The sequence below is a fragment of the Python bivittatus genome, unplaced genomic scaffold (assembly GCF_059951505.1).
Source record: "Python bivittatus isolate LINGU-HERP-01145 unplaced genomic scaffold, Pbiv_v1 ctg000020_np1212, whole genome shotgun sequence".
In the NCBI taxonomy this organism is placed as follows: Eukaryota; Metazoa; Chordata; class Lepidosauria; order Squamata; family Pythonidae; genus Python; species Python bivittatus.
The window spans coordinates 121258980-121280725 of record NW_028277030.1 but is presented as its reverse complement, the minus strand read 5'-3'; the positions used below and the strand labels follow the sequence as shown (position 1 = coordinate 121280725).

General features: G+C 39.6%; 2 protein-coding genes across 5 annotated transcripts in view; one reads left to right on the top strand and one right to left on the bottom strand.

Moving 5' to 3' along the window:
* The window catches only part of ZC3H6 (zinc finger CCCH-type containing 6), a 33520-nt gene extending 30278 nt beyond the window's left edge, over positions 1-3242 (top strand). For all 4 annotated transcript variants that reach the window (XM_088148382.1, XM_088148374.1, XM_088148397.1 and 1 more), the window contains exon 12: positions 907-3242. In XM_088148382.1, the coding sequence (XP_088004508.1) occupies positions 907-2405 (1499 nt within the window). In that variant the 3' untranslated portion in view covers positions 2406-3242. The remainder of the gene's footprint in view (positions 1-906) is intronic.
* Positions 3056-21746, bottom strand: part of LOC148217168 (uncharacterized) — a 24270-nt gene continuing 5579 nt past the window's right edge. Inside the window, 6 exon segments of the mRNA XM_088148364.1 lie at positions 3056-6592; positions 6595-6610; positions 8309-8426; positions 9489-9661; positions 15038-15220; positions 16699-19986. Coding sequence (XP_088004490.1) covers positions 6441-6592; positions 6595-6610; positions 8309-8426; positions 9489-9661; positions 15038-15220; positions 16699-19986 — 3930 coding nt within the window. The 3' untranslated portion in view covers positions 3056-6440.

The window sequence follows — 21746 nt, the reverse complement described above, 5'->3', positions numbered from 1 at the left end:
TTTCTTCCCTCTTATGTTCATTACATTCTTTGTAATTTTTATTAAGATCACCATTTATATAATTCATAATTAACTCTCAATTGATCCAAGAAGAGAGGCTTCTGTGGCTGAATCTCTGATGAAGAGCATGCACATATCTGCTACAGAATAGTCATACAGAGAGATTGACTGGTTCCCCCTCATATACTGGAATAACATTGAGCTACACACTTTCTGCTTCTGTATCCCATCCAGACTATATAAACTGAACTGAACTGTAGCATGATAAAACAGTGTCCTCAGTAATGCTGGCAGTTCTTCTTGAGGTCAAGTGAATGTTTGCTGAATTTCTGTTCAGACTTCATAACCCAATACACAGCGTTCTGTGACTGAAAGAGTAGTGGTTGATGTCATACATGATTCCTTTGCTCTATGAGCCCTTTTGTTAATACCAACAACAATTTTTACATTCAGAGTACAACTGTGTAATTCCTCCCACAAATAAACTGCCTGAAATTTTACAGGATTTTGGTGATCTCAAGACCTTAGTGATATTTTAATTATTTTTAAAATTTGCGGTTATGCAGGGGCTGTTCTGGATTTCTTATGTGCTCTTCTGAGCATTTCAGGAGTCCTTAAACCCCATGTTAAGATATCTGGGCAATTATGTAACCCCAATGTTTTTAAAAGTGTTTAACTTTTGAGGTTTTTGGAGTTGAATTTTTCTGATTACAAGATGAGAGACTACACAGGCATAAAACTAAACAATTTTGTCTTCTTTTCATACTATATTTATTGTTCTAGTAGAAACTTACAATTTCATAATAGTGCCTTGCAACTTTTATTCATATCAAATGAAAGAATCTTATTTTAGACAATCTATAGCATTCTCCTGAGATTTATTTGATAATCTCCTTTTTCTTCTAGATGATAATGTAAATTGGTATTCTAGTAGTGAAGAAGAAGAAGGAAGCAGTGTTAAATCCATACTGAAGACCTTAAAAAAACAAAGTGAAACATTTCGAAATCAGCAGTCAGCAGATCAGCAACTGCGTGTTATGCCGGTTGACCCAAGACTTGCTAAGGAACGTGGTTCAGGAAACCAGGCTGTTGACCCAAGACTCAGATCAGTTTCAAGATCAAATGCTAGAAAATCATCAGAATCAGGAGTCTTGGACCCAAGGCTTGCACGAGATCCAAGAACCTTAAAGGGTAATGAAAGCAGTCATGTAAGCTCCTCTACTAGTGGAGCAAAACTGGATGTGCATTATCCACACCCCGTTGTCAAGATCACGCAAAAAGGACTGGATGAAGATGATGAAGATACTGAAAGAGAGTTAAGAGAGAGAGCTTTTCTCATACCATTGGAACCTCTTCCTGGAGTAACATTACGGGATCCAAGATCTCAGCTTAGACAGTTCAGCCATATTAAAATGGACATTGTTCTAAGCAAACCCAATTTTGCTAAGCATATTGTATGGGCTCCTGAAGACTTACTCCCAGTACCTTTGCCAAAACCAGATCCAGTATCTTCAATCAATTTACCCCTTCCTCCACTTATAGCTGACCAGAGATTTAATCAATTAAGGAATAGCAAAAGTGATTCTGTCCCAAGTACAATTCCATCTGATCCACGACTAGCAGCAAAAGCAAAAAATAATATAAATTTAGCAAACAGAAGTGGATCTTTGGAGCACTCTACAGATTTGCATCCTGGTAATATAAGCAAACTAGGAGATCCTCGCTTACAAAAATCCACTGACCCCAGGCTCCATAGACTGTCCAGTACAGATTCCCATCATGGAATAGTGAAGGACCTTTTGCCTTCAAAAACTGATCCCAGGTTAGCCAAATCCAGCACTACTACACCACAATCCTCAGAAGCTGCAATCTTCCAGTCTGACTCAGATGCATTGCCTCCATATGCACCTAAGTTGTCATCTGCAAGTGTCAAACTAGGCACCTCTAGTTCAATAATAAGTGGCATTAGTTTGTATGATCCAAGAAATCATACTGCATTGGATTCTTCTCCAGTTAATGCAGGAGAGAATGGAGAGAACCAGAAAAGGGGCATTTTGAAAAACACTGGCCAGAATGAAGTAACCCCCTCAGAAGAACAGTTGCCTCAAAAAGCATCCCTGCACATAGAAAAACATGTGGAAGCATTTGGAGAAACCAATTCAGAGAAAGTAACTAATGTCAATAAATCTCAGGCTAAACACTCCAGTGCTGCTCCAGCAGTGCACAACCTTCCTATCCAAGCTTTATCAGGGTTAATCAGACCACAGTACAGTGATCAGAGGCAAGTAAGGCAGCCTGGGCAGATCACTCAAGCACTAGAAAGTGATCCAAATGGAGAATCAGATGACAAATCACTGAAAGATGTTTTCAAGACTTTTGACCCAACTGCTTCACCTTTTTGTTAGCTAATTGTTGATTAAGACTTTTTACCATTGTGAATAATGCCGGTTTCTGCAGTTTTGTAACTGGTTTACCTCTATGCTTTATTTATTTTTAAATTATAACCAGAAACACTTTGGGGCTGCTATTTTCAGAACCACATGCAGTAATACAGTATACTATAGTGTTTGCCAATTTGGTATTTTCTATTTAAATTTCCCATTTCAGGGATATGAATCATTGATCCGTTTAAATAAAAAAGTATATCATGTTAGATCTGAGAGAAGCACTTTCATTGTAAATCATCATTAAGGGATTCAATTTAAAGACTTGTATATGTGTAATGTGTCTTTTCAAAATCAACATTTTATGTTTGCCACTTTTGTATGATTGTACAGTTTCAAGCAATATAATGTACATTACTATGAGAAACATTATTTAAGATGACAATTATCTAATCTTCTTAAGCCCAACTTGCTAAGCATTTGACACAGGGCAACATTTTTTACTCATGAAACTGATATTCTTAGCCTAAAAGATACTGTATTACATACTGAGGAGCTGAAAAAAACTTTTTAAAGTATTTTATTCTATGCTGTATATAGAAAAAAGGCAAAGGACATAACTAAAACATTATTGTTAAAATAGAAAACACCTAGGTTGTCTATAAAATGCATTTACTTTTTCATCTATACACTATTCTCTATTTGTGTTATGTCACATTGTGGTGTTCATGTATTCAATGTATTTTTGTATTCAGCTGCTTAATTTGTATTGCTTTTTTGTATTGATGTAATGACAGTAACATGTATTCATGTGTCTGGCATTTTTAACAAATTAAAAGAGTGAAATCTCTGACTTTCCATGGACTCATGTGCTTTCCTTAGATATGTGATTTCATGAACAGAAAATTTTGTGAATTTCTACTGTAACTCTGACCTCTTGCCAACCGCCTCTGGTGAAGACCATTTTAGATAGCCTTCTGGCCAAAATATTCTAGCTGAATATTTATTTTATGTTACAAAAATCAAAAGCTTAACTTTTGCAAGTCACCAGAGGGCAGCAGAAAGTAATTGGGGTAACTGATTGAGGAAAATAAGTTTATTAAGCAAACTGAGTGAGTAAGCGGTGGAGTTAACTTCCAAATGCTAAGCATTGAGATGCAGACATTAGAATTATGAAGAAATGGGAAATCTGTGGAAGCCTCTTATGCTTCTATCTCATCCAACGAGGGGCGTCAGGGTTACACCCTCCCTCCATCGACATCAAAACTGTGGGTGTGATCCGGCAACTGAAGTCCCACCCTTTTTTAACATGTGCAATTGACTCCCACCCCCATCAGACACCCCTGCACCCAGTCTTACTGGCAGCTGTTGGATGAGGAGAATAAGCAAGCCCATAAAAATAGTTAGTTTTTTGAGCTATTACCTCTGTATTTAAAAATAAAAACAAAACCCTAAGGTGACATTGTGTTAGCTAAGCCATGAGCTATCACTTAACAGCTACATTCAGACCTTTTGAAGTAGTCTCTGGGACATCTGTCTCCTGGGATCTTAGGCACACAATACTATCTTTAAATGATTCTCTAAAGCAAAGAGTATATTTTACTAAAACAACTCTATTAAAGGTTGAAACAAGCTGATTTTTAGCTTAGCTTAACCTAGGATTCATGTTATGATATCACCAAGGCTTATAAAAACATTTACTTGCCAGATCCATCTGAGACACAAAATTAGCTGTCCATTAACAGATGAATGGCCTCTGCATAAATTCTTTTTTATGCTTTTCTGATTCAATTATTTCAGAATTCATTTCTCAGGTACGACATATACTGCATGGAAAGTAACCTGAGATAATGTCTTCATTCCCAAATCAAAATGTTGGAAGCTAAGCAAACCAAGTAAGTTTAGTACAAGGAAATACCAATACTGTGGGCTAAACTGGGAGGTCGACAAACATCCTGGAAAGAATACAAATGGTAAACCAAGAGATTGCCAAAGATGATGAAATAGAAGGAAGCAAACTGAATATCAGAAAAAACTGGAAATTGTCGAGAAGAGAAGCCAAGAAAGGCAAAAATCTCAGGAAGGAACTTAAACAGCTTCAGAGAGCTATTAGAAGAGACAAGAAGCAGGATTACAACAACATATGTAAAGACATCTAAGATGAAAATAGACATGGAAGACAAGGAAAGTCTTTCAAAAGATCTCTGAACTCAGAAGGAAGTTAAAGAGTTAGGGTTTAAGATACGTTAAAGGACGCCAATGGACAGATAGTAACCAATTCGAAGGAGATCAAATATGGAAGGAATATACTGAAATACAATACAATAGATATGTCAACATCCAAGATACCTTAGAAGATATTTCCTACTTACAAGAACCTCTAGCACTAGAAGATGAGGTTAGATCAGCACTCCAGTCATTACCAAGTTGGAAGGCTACAGGAACTGATGGAATATCCACAGAAATACGGCAAGAAATGAAGAATGAGTAAAGGTTCTAATCAAGGTATGACAGCAAATCTGGATAATGAAACAGTGGCCAACAGATTGAAAGAGGTCAATCCACATTCCAATACCAAGAAAAGAAGGAAATTTAACAGATGTGCAAACCATCATACAATATCCTTAATTTCACATACTAGCAAAGTAATGCTTAGGAACATCCAACACAGATTAGAGTCCTACTTGGAAAAAGAGATGCCAGATATTCAAGCTAGCTTTAGAAAAGATCAAGGAAGATGAGATACTATTTTTGAGGCACGCTGGATAATTGAGACAGCCAAGGGAGTCCAAAAGGAAGTCAGTATGTGGATTCATTGATTATAGAAAGGCCTTCAATTGTGTCAATCACATTGAACTGTGGAATGTTCTCAGAAAAATGGGAATCCAGAACATCTCATTGTCCTCATGAGAAACTTCTATACAAGCCAGGAAGCCACAGTATGGATAGAACATGGTGAAACAGACTGGCTCCAGGTTGGCAAAGGAGTGCAACAAGGCTGTATACTCTCTCTTATTTATTCAACCTATATATTAAATATATATTAAGGGAAGCTAGATTGAAAGAAGATGGGCATGGATTTAAAACTGGAGGAAGAAACGTCAATATCCTGCATGATGCTGATGACACTAATAGCTAAAAATGCAAAGGATCTGCAAAGTCTAGTAAAAGACAAGGAGCATGGTGCAAAACATGGGACTGACATTAAATATAAAGAAGACCAAACTAATGAAAACAGGTATAACAATCAGCCTTGGGATTGATAATGAAGATACTGAAGTGGTGGATAGCTACTGCTTTTAGGATCAACCATCAACAGTAAAGGAACAAGCAGTAGACTAGCACTTGGTACAGCAGCCATGAAGGCCTTGGAGAAGATATTCAGATGCTGTGATGTGTCTATACCTACAAAGATCAGAATCATGCAAGTAATGATATTCTTGTGACACTCTTATGGAAGCAAAAGCTAGTACAGGCAAAAATAAGCGATCCTAAGTGCTATAGAAAGCAGAAACCATATTGTATCTGGAAGCTCATTCCTTCAAGTACAGTCCAGCTTTAGCAGCTTTCTCCAAACCCTGCCAGCTAGAGATCATAGGATCCAGTAGAAGGGAATATATGTAGCTCAGGGTTGAACTGTGGAGTCCTTGGTGTTCTCTGAGCTTGGTTGTTTGCTTGCAGACATTTCATTACCTGACTAGGTAACATCAGAGAGCACCAAGGACTCGAGAGATCATAGGAGTTGACAGCCAATAAATCTACAGGGTAAAGGGGGAGGGAGGGGAAGGTGTCTTTGATAACATGTTTCCTTACCCATCTGTGGGTAAGGGGGGAAAAAACAACAGGTTAGGCACAGGGCAACGCGTACTGACTGTAATGGCAATCACATGACTGAGGAACGCTGCGAAGATCGTAAATGTGGGCATTGTTCGTAAAGTTATTTTTTCAACACTGTTGTAACTTTGAACAGTCACTGAACAAGGCAGTGACCAAGCAAGGACTACCTGTATTTAGAGGGACTGGAATATTTATTGCTATTACATGATGGTTCCAAAATCATAGAGGTGAAAGTGGCCTGGGCCACAGTCCTGTTTTGCGGAGTCCCAACTCATCTTTGTCTGAATTCAACCTTTCCTTGACCCCATGCCAATGAAGACTCTTCCTCCATTGGCTGCAAAATGCAGCTATATTTGATTCTTCTGAATCAGGGATGGGTGTTGCAAACCCTGAAGGAGGGGAAAACCAGAAAAATGTTACAGTCTTATTATTAAAACAGTTCATGGCAAAATGCTTTAGAATTATAGTACTCCTTAAGAAAACTTTCCATCAAAATACTTCATTATCTAGGATGGGACACAAAAAAGAATGGTTAAGAAAACTGATCAAGATTCAAGAATACCTACAGGGGAGATTTTGATCACTGCAGCAGTACTGTGGGAGGGGGACAAGTTAACTCATTGTCTTCTAGTTCTAAAATCTTCCTCCAGCTCCAAACCTACTTGCGTTTCCTTCCGAAGAATTCCTATTATCTATTTATTTAATTTATAGCCTGTATGTCCTCCAAAGACACAAGGTGGCATACATAGCTCTACTTCCTCCTCTGATTTGATACCAAAACATGTGAGCAAGGATGAATTAGGTCGAGAGACGCTGGCAGTGTTCACTTGACAAGCTTACCCCACGATTACTGTATCACAAACCATCTACTGGACCGCATTGTTTACAGTGCAATGAAACTACATTTGTAGGAAATAGCATATGCAATATGATTTATATTCAAGATGGGGCCCAAACATACAATGAAACATTTATGGCACCATTGTTCAAAGGGTATTATGGATACACATTTGTTTATAGAACTTCCTGTAAAATGGGTTTAGTACTCTGGTGGGACACTTTTATTTGTAGAACCAATGCACACAAACGTTTGCCTAATGGATGTGGTTGAAGGGTTGTTAAATTGGTGGCATGTATGCTGCCATATGATAAGCATTTCTGTCACCCAAACGGTGAAGTAAAAGAGCAATAACAAACAGAAAGTTTGCAAATCATGGAATAGTACAAAGTAATCATGCAAATAATGGAATAGCACATACAATTAAGGAAGTAAAGAATTGGGTTGTCTTTCAGATGAAATAGCAAATGACACTGTAAAAGCTATTAGGGGCATAGGTAAAGAGGTTACAGCCATTAGATAGATGAACCACAAAAACAGACACATTTTAAACTACATATTGGCAGCAAAGGGAGGTGTTTGTGTCCTAGGAAAACAAAAATGTATCTTTATCCCTGATGCTATTAAATGTTTATGAAACTGAGGATAGAAAGAAAAGACTTGTCAGAAGACCCTATCTGGGCACACAGACCTCTACCATTCACTCTGTTTTCTCCAACATCGCTTGTATTATCTGGCCAGTATTGTGATGAAGCTTGGTAAGTACGCACCTATCAGTATATGTAGCTTAAACAACTGTAATCAAGAAAATGAAAAGGTTAATAGATACTCTCTCTGTGTTCTCTTTACTGCATAAAACCCCGAAGTTCACATCTGTAATAGGATCGATATGTAAGCATGTATACACATCTGTGCACCAGATTTGGGCTGCAAAAATCCAAGCAAGTTGCATTTTGGTATCTCTTTGCTGCTATATAGTACTAACTCTACCCTAAACAGAAATAGAGTAGACACAGGTAAAAGCCAGTCAGGTTGGAGGTTACATATTTATACTAGCCTTTCTCAGTCTGGCACCCTCCAAATGTGTTGGACCTACAAGTGCATGTGTGTTTCCTATTGGCTGGGGAATTCTGATAGTTGCACTTCTCAGAATTAAGGGGTGCCAAGTATGGAAGATTCACTTGGACTTTCAAGTTCCCATTAGGATTTGCTACATAATACATTCTAAAGAATACAGCATCTTACTTACTTTGACACAAGCTGCTTCTATTGCCATAAACATTTGAAGAACTGCCTGGATCAGATTTTGAGCATTGCTTACAAGGTGTTCTGCAGATGACCTGCTGCTACCTGTTGATGTAATTACGCTTGGAAGTAAAGAGAGAAAACGTTATGAGATACCTAAGGGACAAAATAAGTGTAACAAGAAAAAATGGATTTGGTTACAGGAATCTTGACAACTAAATACTTTCACTTTTAGAACACAAATATCTTTGAGTTTGTTAGGGCAAAGCTTTCTTTATTCTTTTGGTAATAACCCTTTGATGAACAGAAGAGCTAGCCATCTGCTTCCAAATAATAGAAGACTGTGCAGATGTTCTGAAGTTCCTGTTTTCCAAACCTCCCTTCTGTTTCCCAGGCACTGAGAAGATCATAACACCAGTATTTATTCAGTACACACAAGTAAAACAGTCTAATGAGGATTGAGCATCCTCAACTATGCTCAGATGATTGGGTGGGGAACAGAATAAAGGAAAATGGAGTTTTCTGGAAATTGACTGACTGGTTAGAAACTTTCTGTAGGTTTCACACTGCAATATTTTATTGAAGGCCTCACTTATGAGTTGAATTCAAATTTGGTCATGAATTAAGCACTGAAATCTATGGAACCTATGTTAAATTATAACTAATTTAAGTCTCACTAATTTCAATTTAGTTATTCTAAGAGTGATTTATAATAACAATTACTCGTAATATTAATTAGAAACCAGATTAAGTTAGTTGAACTAAAATCCTACTTAAATCAATGGGACAAATCAGATATTTAACTTAAATTGCTTCAAATTAGGTTAAAATTTAGTGCAACTAACACTAAATTTTGAATCCAAGATAATCTAATGAAATTTTCTGGCTGCCTTTAGAAAGTCAGCACTTACTTAACTTCATTGACACAAATAAAAAATAGAAATTGGTGGCACAGATTCCCAATACCACCTCTGCCTGCACCATTCAATGCCTTCCATATTCTTGGATTACAACTCACATATTCTCCAATTATTAGTCATGATGGTCTGGGCTGATGAGAGTTATTTGAGTTATAGGTTATACTAGAGATATGGCAGTACCTTGGCACTAGAAGAGAAAAAAATAAGGATATATTTCAAGTTGTTTCAACTTATGGGGAAAAAATATTTCAAAAATCTAGTTACCGGGTGATGATGCTAAGCTGATAATTAATTGTTTTGGTTTTCTCCAAGGCACGCAGCAGTTCAGTTGCACATCTTTCATCTAAGCAATTCTTTGCAATTATGCCAGCAAATTTCACCAGTGCTTCCCCTCCAGAAATGACCTGTACAGCAGTAGCAATGACTTGCTCTTTGGCCTAAGTCAAAAGCAGTAAAAAAAACAGAAGTGAATAAAAATGATCTGACTCTCCATTAAAACATTCCTATCCTTCATCTGAAGAACTCAGGCCTATGGCCTGAAGCCAGTTTATGCAACTGGTATACTCTAACAGTACACTTTCTATCATGTGGCAAGGATACTGCATTCCTCTGTCATTAAAAAAAACAACAGTTAACTTCCTGCATCTAGCAAGACAGGAGGCCAACAAGAACTGCTCTTGATAGGAAAGGCAACAGAAGAAACCATGTAGCTACTCTACAAAAGTTTAGTGAAGTCTGAAAAGAAAAATGGACACGTATAAAGAATGAAGAACAGGTCACCAGAGAAGAACATATAGATACAGAGATCCAGCTTGGTGTAATGATTAAGATGCTGGACTGGAAACAGGGAGTCTACAAGATCTAGTCCTCCCCTATGCAGGGAAGCTGGATGGGTGACTTTAGGACGCACTCTCTCAGCCCAATTCACTTTACAGGGTTGTTGTTGTGGGGAAATTAGGAGAAAGGACATTATGCACACTGCCTTGAGTTGTACAAAAAAAAAAAAAAGTGGGATATAAGCAAATAAATAGCCTGCCATTGTAGAGGCAATGTCAGAATGAGCTGAGATGGTAATGAATGCTAACAACAAAAGGTTTCTTCAGATATCTTCAAAATAAAAGACTTAGTATTTCAGCTGCTCAACAAAGGCATCAAAATGTTAACAGATAAAGAAAAGCCGGAATTATTCCATTCCTATTTTGGCTGAGTGTTCCACTATGAAGTTGAAAAGCAGGATGAAGAGGTAGGACTGAAATTTGAGATTAACTTTGTTGTTGTTCAGTTGTTAAGTCGTGTCAGACTCTTTGTGACCCCATGAACCATATCGCACCAGGCCTTCCTGTCCTTCACTGCCTCCCTGAGTTTGCTCAGTTTCAAGCTCATTGCTTCAGTGATGCTATCTAACCATCTCATCCTCTGCGGTCCCCTTCTCCTTTTGCCTTCAATCTTTCCCAGCATCAGGGTCTTTTCCAAAGAGTCCTCTCTTCACATTAGGTGACTAAAGTATCTGAGCTTGAGCTTCATTATCAATCCTTCCAATGAGCAGTCAGGGTTGATTTCCTTTAAGATTGACTGGTTTGACCTCCTAGCAGTCCAGGGGACTCTTAAGAGTCTTCTCCAGCACCACAGTTCAAAGGCATCAATTCTTCGGCACTCAGCCTTCTTTATGGCCCAGCTCTCTCAGTCATATATTACTACTGGAAAAACCATAGCTTTGATTATGCGGATCTTTGTCGGCAAGGTGATGTCTCTGCTTTTTAATATGCTATCTAAGTTTGCCATAGCTTTCTTCCCAAGGAGCAAGCGTCTTTTAATTTCATGGCTGCAGTCTCCGTCTGCGGTGATCTTGGAGCCCAAATAAATGAAGTCTGTTACTTCTACCCCTTCTATTTGCCAGGAATTGATGGGTCCAGATGCCATGATCTTAAGTTTTTTTAATGTTGAGTTTCAAGCCAGCTTTTGCACTCTCCTCTTTCACCCTCATCAAGAGGCTCTTTAGTTCTTCACTTTCTGCCATTAGGGTGGTATTATCTGCATATCTGAGGTTGTTGATATTTCTCCCTGCAATCTTAATTCCAGCTTGTGATTCTTCCAGCCTGGCATTTCTCATGATATACTCTGTGTATAAGTTAAATAAGCAGGGTGACAGTATACAGCCTTGTCGTACTTCTTTCCCTATTTTGAACCAATTGGTTGTTCTGTGACCAGTTCTAACTGTTGCTTCTTGGCCCACATACAGATTTCTCAGGAGACAGGTAAGGTGGTCTGGTACCCCCATCTCTTTAAGTATTTGCCATAGTTTGTTGTGATCCACACAATCGAAGGCTTTTGCATAGTCAATGAAGCAGAAGTAGATGTTTTTCTGGAACTCTCGTGCTTTCTCCATGATCCAGCAAATGTTGGCAATTTGATCTCTAGTTCCTCTGCCTCTTCATAAAATTAACTTTGAATGAGTTTAAATCTTCAGTGCCATATGAATTGCAATGTAGGATACTGAAGGATTTGGTGATGACTTGTCCTAACCTTTGGTGCCTTTAAAAAAATCCTGCAGAATGAGTAATGTACCAGATTACTAGAGAAAAACAACCATTGTTCGACTTCAGAAATGGGGAAAAGGAGGATCCAGGAATTACAGACCACTAATTCTTCCCAATACATGGGAAGATTCTACAGCAGATCACTAAACAATTGAACTGTGTTTTGAAAAGAATAAAATGATTCAGTAAGTCATTATGAACGTATTAAGAATGTTTTCATGGCTGGGGAAACAGTACAGGTTTCCAACCACCTCTCCCATAAGTCTTCAGGGTCTACATACCTTCCTATCTTGGTGTAGCTCTTTGGTAGTTACTTGACTCTTCTTCCAGAGGTGCCATCATCTTTCAAACTCTGATGGATGAAAGATAAAGTCCTACCCAATGGTACTATCTTATTAATAATGGAGAGATAAAGATAAGGAAATGGAATTCCTATAATGTAACCTTCTGGCCCCTGTAGCATAAAGCTGAGGCAATGTGACTAGTGGCCACAGCTCTTTTCTCCCCCTTGGGAAATAAATCAACCTTGCTAAAGATAAATGATAAACCCTAAGCTTTATTAAAAATAATAACAGCTATAGGCTAGATCAGCATTTCTTAAAGTGTGATCCAAGGATCCTAGGGGTCCTCCAAGTCCCTCCCAGGGATCCACAAAATCAAAATTGTTTGCCAGATATTGAAGACATGTGCAAATATTTAAAACAATGTCATTCTTCTCATTATTATTTTTTATTTTTTTTAAAAATAGTTTTTTTCATGATAAATATTTTATGTTAATATCTAATGGATTTAATACTGTTATTTTTACATGATTCAATAAATAAGTACTGTATTCTACGAATGTGTCAACTTTAATTTTTAATACAGTAAATGCCAATAAATATAACACGTGCAAACAGAAGCTCTTTTGGAGTCCTCCATAATTTTTAAAAGTGGGAAGGGGTCCTGAGACCAAAAAGCTTAAGAAACACCGGGCTGGATGAAGCTCAATTGGGAAAGCAATACATGCAATGTTTTTGGCAGACCACTAGATGGTGCTGGTCCACCATATGTAGTGATCACGGGAAAGAAACAGCCCACAAGAAATTAATAAAAAGAAAAGTAAATGCTGAACTCAGTCTGACATTACACAGAATGCCTTATTTGAACAGAAAAATAGGAATAAGAGAGAATAAAGTTTCTAACACTTCTTTTAAAAAAAGAAATTAAAAATGTAACCTAGACTCCTGGTTAGATTTTACCTATTTCTACTGAAATGACCTGAATCCTGAAGTTAAGTCACCTGCTTTTTTTCTCCAGATCCTCTACCCAGCTTCTTGGGGCAATTCCAGCTATTTCTCAGAGTTGCTGGGGAGCTGCTACACCCATCTTCTCGCTCCATGTCCCTGGACTTCTGCTTGGTTTTCTGAAAGGACCCCAGATTCCTACCTCTGGCAAAGAGGAAGGATTTGAGGGAATCTGATTCTTTATGAAAATCATAAGAGCCTGGTAGGCTAACATATTTTATTAAAAGGTATAAGCTTTCATGAGCTACAGCTCACTTCATGAGATGCATCAGATGATGATGAAGCAATCAGTTGCTCACAAAAACTTACACTCTGAATAAAACTTGTTAGTCTAAAAGGATGCTACCAGATTCCTTCTAATGTTTGGCTACCCTAGGCTAACACGGCTCTCCTCCTATCATGATTTCATTGTCACTGATGCTAAAGATCATGCCTGAGAGAAAATATTGATTCTGATACAGTATGAGTGGTTGCCAGGCAGGCTTTGAGGGTGAAAGTGGAGCTGGGGGCTTGCCTGCCTATTTACTACATATTTTGTGTATGTGTGTGGCGGGGGAGAATAACAGTTGACTGCTATAAACATCAAGTATCTTAATCTTAGCAAAGCAGCTTACAAAGCACATTATTAAATTGTGCATAGAAACACAAGCAAGTATGACTGAATGGCAGTGAACAGGATAGCTAACTTACAAATTGTGTCAGAGCATGCTTATCAACTTGCCACACTGGAGGGAGGTTTCAGATGGGTTGCCACAAGGTTTAGTCCAAGGCTGTACATTCTTCAACATTTTCATTAATGATTCAGGTGAAGTGGTGAAAATTCTTGCCATATTTGCTGATGAGCCAAGCAAGCGCTCCCTCCTCCAACGTACCCACAACCACTGCCCTAGGAAATAGGTTGGGCGGAAAGAGCTCAAAGCCAGCCATTGAACGTCTGTGGCTGAGAGTGGACATGAATCTGTCTCCCTAGCCCCATATCCAGTGCGTCAACTGCTGTGTCACTAGGGCTGAGTGTTCCAGCAGGCTAGCATCTATTATCTCCCAAACGTTTTGCTTTATTTACAAAAAAGTAAAGACTCCTTCAGGTTCAACTTGACTCATGCTGACTGCATGTCCACATCCACAAAGTTTTTGTTGCAACAATATGAAGGTTGTTTGCCATGGCCTTTTTTCCAGGATGTTTTTTTTTACTTTCTACTTTAGCCTACTGCTTTGGAATTTCCTGCTGATCTCCATTCATATATGAGCCAGGCCTGACCCTGCTTAGTATCCAAGGTTGGCCAGATGTAGATCTGCTGAGACTTTGTTTATATAAGAAGACTTAAATCACTGTGGAGTGTTCATGCACCAGCTCTTCTTGGAGGTGCTCACTGGGCCCAGGGCAAAGAGTGTTGCAGGGCATCTTCCTGGACTATGTCCTCATTGTGCAACAGGAGGCTCTTCTTGCTGCTTTCTAGCCTTGGAGAGGCGGGCTTGGAGCATTTCTGCCCTGACAATTATTAGCGGTGGCAGGAAACAGGGACCTCACCTTAAATACTGCACCTAAAAGCATGGGGCCCAACCCAGTTAGAAGGCAGAATGATATGGTTCAACTATTTAAAGAAATAATCAGCTTGAAGATAGCAAGACCAATGTGAGTTCCATATGAGCTTGAGATTTGTTTTGTTGTAAAATATGGGGCTTTTCCAGTTGTTTGCAAAGAGGAAAAAAGAACTGTGGAGAAAGCAGAAAAAATGGAAAGTTTTCTACTCGTTATAAAAATGTTGTGGCTGTGGCTGAAGGGGATTTTTTTTCCATTCTTCCAATCATTCCCTTCTCCTTTGGCATCCTGTCTTTACTGGGAGCCAGAGGACAAGGAATGCCCAGTTTGCAAGAGACTTTAGGAGCTACCCTAGCAGAATTAAAAAGATTATTTTTTGTTCTGAAACAAAAATACAATCATTCCCCTCAACACACCCCCTTTCATGCAAAACTGTTAAAGAGGAAATACCATGATTGGCCCTTTCCTTTTTAGAAACTGGGCCATGTATGACACCTGAATTCTCATTTTCTCGGTTATTCGTGAAATAGGACAGTCATGGTTCTCCGAGTCTCCCAATGAGGAGGTTGGGCTGGCTCTCAAGCTGCATTCAGAGCAACCAGGCTGGAAACCACTTGGAAGATCTTCCCAATACTGTGGAGATAACAAAACAGTTCACTCATTTCTCAAGCTCCAGAATGTTCATAAAAAAAGGTTTATGCTATGAGGCAAACCCCCACCCCAACCCACCAAACCCCCACCTCACCCTGCCAACCTCCAGAACTGATGACAGCATGCCTGCACTTTGGCCATGCTACCTGAGAACCACTGACATTATCAGGATTGTGAAGCCCCAAGCAAAGACCCTAAGGCATAATGTCTGCCCACTGCCTCTCAATGCCTCCTCCCTATTTCTACTGCTGCACTCCAGCAAAACATAGACAGTGAGAAAGAGAGAGAGAACAAACAGGCAACCAGTTAGGTGCCCAAGGTCGAAAGTGGACTAGTTGGTCTCACAGAGTTGCATATTTCAAAAAGTTATCAAAATCCAGTTAAAAGCCCCCTCCCCTGCCCCAAGCAGTGCCTAATATGAAAGGACTGTGCTGGAGGTATAATAAGGGTTCAGGCAAGGGTCAAGAAATCTAGGAACACCCCCCCCCCCAGATATTCAAATAGACTGAGATTCTCAGATTCAGTTGCGCTTGGTATTGTTTCCATGTTGGTCTTATCTATTTCTCACAATGTTTCCCAATACAACCACTGAAAAAAGTATGAAATGCAAATGGGCAGAACCATTACTCTTGTTTTATACCTTCAGTTCCTATTTTTATAATCCCTGAGCCTCCCAGAATTGTTGAAACCTGGTGATAAACTGCCACATAATGATGGTAAGGTTTTGTTGTTGTTTGGTTAAAACAAGTAAAATAGCTGTGCTAAGCCTCTAATATGATGTATCTCAACCTTGGCAGCTTTCAGATGGTGGACTCCAACTCCCATGGCTGGCTGGGGAATTCTGGGAGTTGGAGTCCACCCATCTGAAAGCTGCCAAGGTTGAGAAACACTGCTCTAATATGCTTAGTAAACCTGTTTTGTTGTTTTTTTTAAAGAAAAATCGTAACCATGATTTTAAAAGGGTCAAAAACTCTAGTCCAGCCCACTCCAGTGGTATCAATGTCACTGCAGTGCCCCCTGTACAGTAATACCTTGGTTCACGAATGCTTCTGTTCATGAACAATTCGGTTCGCAAACAGCAGCGTTCACAAATGTTTGCTTCCATTCGTGAACTCCACATCGGGTGACGAACATGACCCGCGGCCATCGGTTCACAGCCAATTCGGCTTGCGACCAGAATCGTGGGACAAATTAAGTTCGTGAACTGAGGTACCACTGTATTTCTCAGCACTCCAGAAATATTATTAAAAACATCAGCATCCACTATGAAATCTCATGATTCAAAAATGGTGAAAAGTGCATTGTGACCTCACAGTGGACATCCTGCCCTTCTTTAACTGGGTCTCTTACTGGACAAAAGGATATAAGCCACAGAATTTTGTCACACTCCCTCCATGGTTGTCTATAATTTAAAACAAAAGTAAGATCTTTCGAGTGTTAAGAAAAGAGGTCAATATTACCATGGTAATTTTGTTGCTAGAAGAAAAAAATCCTTCTCCAGTCTTGATGGCGTTGTGTTCTGGGGATGGGACATTCTGAGGCCATGTGCAATCTTCTTCCTTCAGTGAGGAAGGCTGGCTTGAATAAACATGTTCCTCATCATTTTGTAAACATCTTCTAACAACTTGCAGAACTGTTTCACTGATGCCCTTTGTGGACTGAAGCTGTCTCACAAGATAACCAGCTTTAGCAGACCACTCATACAGAAGACTATCTACCAGGTGACGCTCCTGGTCTAGTTGGCTGTGGAATTGTCCAGCTCGCCCCATAATTTCATTAGTAAGGAGGAGAAGGTTGCCTGCAGTGGCGAGTAAATTCTCTTTCAGCTTTAGAAAGTCAGATGGCTCCTCCAATGCATCCCGGATGACCTTGTCCACCATTTGGATATTTGCCTTAAGAAAGGCTGCCTTTCTTTCAAAGATCTCCTTTTGGGTGAGATCACTGTTACTTCCAGTGCTATGTGGTATCAATTGGCTTAATCTGACAACATTCTGGATGCTGCTGAAGTATTCTCCATTGAGTCCATTCAGTTGAAGCAAGACGGCTTTGGCTGCTATGGCAAGTTTTCTTTGGAGAAGCTCAAAATGAACCAACAAATTTGGGGCAGCTATTGGAGAGACTGCCAGAGCATTTGCAATTTGAAGCAGAGATTCCGTCAATATTTTGATCTGTTCTGTTTGAGATGGAATCTCATTCTCAGTACCTTGTCCGGCACACAACAGAAACGACAACTTAGCAGCTTTCTGTATTCTAAGAGAATTTTCAGACACTGCTGCCAGAGCACTCTGCAAGCAAAGCCGGTATTTCATTTTAGTTTGTAACTCTCCTAAGGCCAACACATCTCTTCCTATAAACTGATCTACAATATTTAACAATGCTTGGATGGTGACAGACCATAGAATGCAGCTTGCATCAAAACTCTCCTGTTTAGCTAAGTCAGGATGAGATTTATTAATATCCAGTGCTTTTTCAAACAGGAGTTTTGTCCTGGCTTGTACACAAGTGAACTTAGTTTGAACTCGTAGGAAAATTTCCTGAAGGCTGGGATGCTCAGGGAGCAATTTTCTGTAATCTGAATGGATGACTTTCCCAATTAACTGAACAACAGTCTCTAAAATCTCCATGATCTCATCTAAACTTTGGATATTGTCATGAGAATTAAAAGGAGGCATAAAGCAAATTAACTGCTTTGCCAGCCTGTACCAAGAACTTACAACAGAAGTTAGACTGTGCTTTGTCTCACCAATCTTCTCAGAAAGCAAGATAGCTGTTTGCAGCAGTTGCTCTGGGTTGAGAACAGAGTTTGCCTCTACCTCTCTAGCTAATCCAATAAAACAAGGGATTAATGCTACTATTTCTTTATAATGCAACAGTTTATCAGACACAGGTGACCCAACAATTTTTAAGGCTTCTTTAGCTGCATCAACACAACAGTTAGCAAGCTCCAGCAAATCAGCACAAACACCATTAAGGCGTACGGCATCACGTATTCTTGTTGCTGTTATGAGCTGACTAATCAGCGGGTGTAAATCAGCTCTTCCAACTGCATCTGCCAGGTATAAAGTATTTCCTCTGGGAAATTCAGGAGAAGGACAATAGGCTGGAATAAATTTGTCCAAAGACTCTACCAGAGATTCTGAGTTGTTTGGGCTGCTTTGTTTTATAACAATTTGTGTACTAAATTTTATAGGATCCTGTGAAGTAAGGACATTTGGAAAGTCTCTGGAAATATTGAAATTACGGACACCATCCCGAAGCGGACTAAGAATGTCTGGCTGATTGCGTTCATCTAGCCCCTTTTGGACATTGCAAGCAAACTCCATCAATTCCTTTGCTCTCTTTGAATATTCTTCTTTAGCTTGCAGGCTAGTCATTCTTGCCATACACCACTTTATGGTAACTTCTGTCTGTGTTACAGCATTTTTCAGTTGTTTAATTAAAACCAAGAGTCCATTCCGGAAAATGGGATCTCTGGCTTTGTCCACGTGTCTACTAATAAACTCAACTATCTGTGTTGCTTGTATGCACAGTCTAGATGTATGCCCCAAAAAATGTTCAAAGTGCTGCATATCTAAAGCTTTTTCACTCGCCTCTTTGTGTCTCATCATCTCCTGAACAGATACATCAAGGAATTCATGCAAGTCAAGTACTTTGTCCAAGCACATCATCAGACTTTCTGTTGTGCTTGACCATATCTGAGACAAGAAGTTTAATTTTTTAGACACATCACTATTTCCTGGAAAAAGGCTCATTTCACTCAGGAGAGCAGGCATTGTGGCAAGAAGTCTATTAAACTGGTCTATACACTGTTCAATGTCTTCAACAGTTGCCCTTTCAGTGCATGTAACAAGAATCAAATTGGCTGCTTTAAGCATCTGCATGGAATGGCTGAAGAACGTGGTAATCAAAGGCTTCAATTTTCTTAGGAAGCCTCCCTTTCCAACATGAGAACATGGTTCCACGGCAGCTTCTATCAGTTTCTTCATGGGGCTTTTAATATCAGCCAAATTGTCCAAAATCTGATAGATAACAGCAGAATGTACTACTTGATTAAGATGTTCCAATTTAGTTTTCATGGCAAAACATTCCTCCTTTATGTTTTCCTTTGGAAAGACATCCAATGTGCTTATATCCATGGCAATCACTTTTCTGAATTTCAGTAGATGATGACAGAGTTGGATTAGTTCTTGCTTTAGGGTTGCTCTTGATGAATCAGCAAACAGCATGCAATAAAAAATTAGAACTTCTACATGTAAGCTTAATTTATCTTCATGTAGATCAATTGGCTGTGGACCAGATATAAGGTCCAGAAATTGATGCAAATGCTGGGAAAAGAGGCCATACCTTTCATGCAATTTTTTTGTCCTTCCTATGTTGCTCTGCAACAGGGATATCAGTTTTTTTACATTGCTTTTTGCTAAGTCAAAAATATAATTTTTTGATAGGTTCATTTGCTGCTCATGGGGATACTGAAGGTGGCTGACTTTTGCTGTGAATAACATAGGGATGCTGTTTTTAAGGATCTGCAGGGTTTGAGCTAAATGTTTCCGTTGCAAAGATTCTTTAAGATCCCAAAGGAGCCTTTCTGTCAGATTGGTGAGTAACAGCAGAGCTTCTGAAAAAGGGCGAAAAGCACTTAGCACTGCTGATACATCTTCAGCAGAGTCCAGCATTAGCAGGCAGTCTAATAGCCAATGAGCAGCTTGGATTATCCGCCTGATGGTGGCATCATCTCGTGCCTGGAGAACCTTGTAAATTAAATTTTAAAACCAAATAGTAACATCAGCATTTGTTCAAGACAAGTCTCATTTTAGAATGGTCAAGACCATTGCAACAATTTATTTGCCAATGCTCACAATGCTTTTATCCTAATGCAGCAACAGTATCATTTAGGGCCTTTCTCCTCAGCAAAGTTAAAGTGCCATCCACCTATCTTTGAGTTATTTGCTGCCCCCACTGCCAATTCCTATTCTGCCTCTGATTATAAGGATGCAGCTGGAATGCCGGCTTGGATGCTTGTGAGTAACGTTTGAGTTAATGCATGAAGGTATGAGGGAAATGGGGTGAGAAGCGTTTCTGCCTGGTTGCCCAAGCACAGACAGCAACCCCAACTTCACTCCCTCAGAGAGTACATGATAGGCAAAGTGATCGGTTGATTCCACCATTCATTGAGCCACCACCCAGTGGAAAAAACAGCCACCCTTCATAGCAGCCCAGCAGGAATGAGGCAGGTCTACCTGTAGGACTGTCCATCATCACTAGGCATCTTCCTGAGCTCCTCTTCCTCCTCCATCTATTCTGCTATAATCCTAGCTGAATAAAGATTTTAAAATCAGATTAGACATAAAGGAAGCTTGGACACTTTTATTTATGGTTTCTCTGCCCTCCCTTTCCATCCTTTATTTAATCAAGAAATGCTAACTTCCAGATGCCTCTGTGTTCTGTTTAGGAGGCAGATGGGGGGGGTGCAGGGGAGGAGGAGTGCCCTATCATCCTACTATTAGGTTATTTCACCTTGTACTAAATATGAAAGGGCAACAGAATTAAAGCACTTAGGAATTTAAGCAGCCTAGTGATATTGCACAATTCTGATAGACCACCATTTAAATTTACCTGCTGCCAACTGCTTTCATCTTTCTGTAGAAAATATAAAATGCTGACATCCTTGTAACACATTATATTATAATAAAGAAAGTGGAGGCTTCTCTGAAGGACATATTTTCACACAGATGAAAGAGAACAATCATCCCGCTTTCCCTTTCTATAGTGCATTCAAGGCAATGACAAACTCCCTTGTTGTTAATATCACTAAAGAAAGAGAATCTGAAAACCTTCTCATAATCTAGTAAATCATTCAGTAAGGTACAAGTAGAACTACTTTCTCTGTACACATTCAGTCCATGTGCTAATACAGTGGTACCTCTACTTACGAACGCCCCTACTTACGAATTTTTTGAGATACGACCAGCTCCGGCCCCAAAAAATTACCTCTACTTACGAACTCACCTCGACTTACGAACCGTATCCGCGGCCATTTTCCGCCCATTCCACGTGGTCCGCAGCCATTTTTCCGCCCGTGCCACGTGGTCCGCGGCCATTTTCCGCCTGTTCCACGTGGTCCGCGGCCATTTTTCCGCCTGTTCCACGTGGTCCGCGGCCATTTTCCGCCCATTCCACGTGGTCTGTGGCCATTTTTCCGCCCCTGCCACGTGGTCAGTGGCTGTTTTTCCGCCCCTGACGCCTAGTCCGTGGATGCCGGAACGGATTAACGGTAATTACATTGAACCTTATGGGAAAATTTACTTCGACTTGCGACCAACTCGACTTGCGATCAGAGTCACGGAACGGATTAAGTTCGTAAGTAGAGGTACCACTGTACTATCAACCCCACTAAGTAAACCAGACCAAGAAATCAGTTCCACAAGAAGTCTAAAACTACTTTTATTGAGATCAGCTATAATAACAGAATCTTGCAAGTCTGATTGTGCTGCACCTCTTCCTCCTTTTT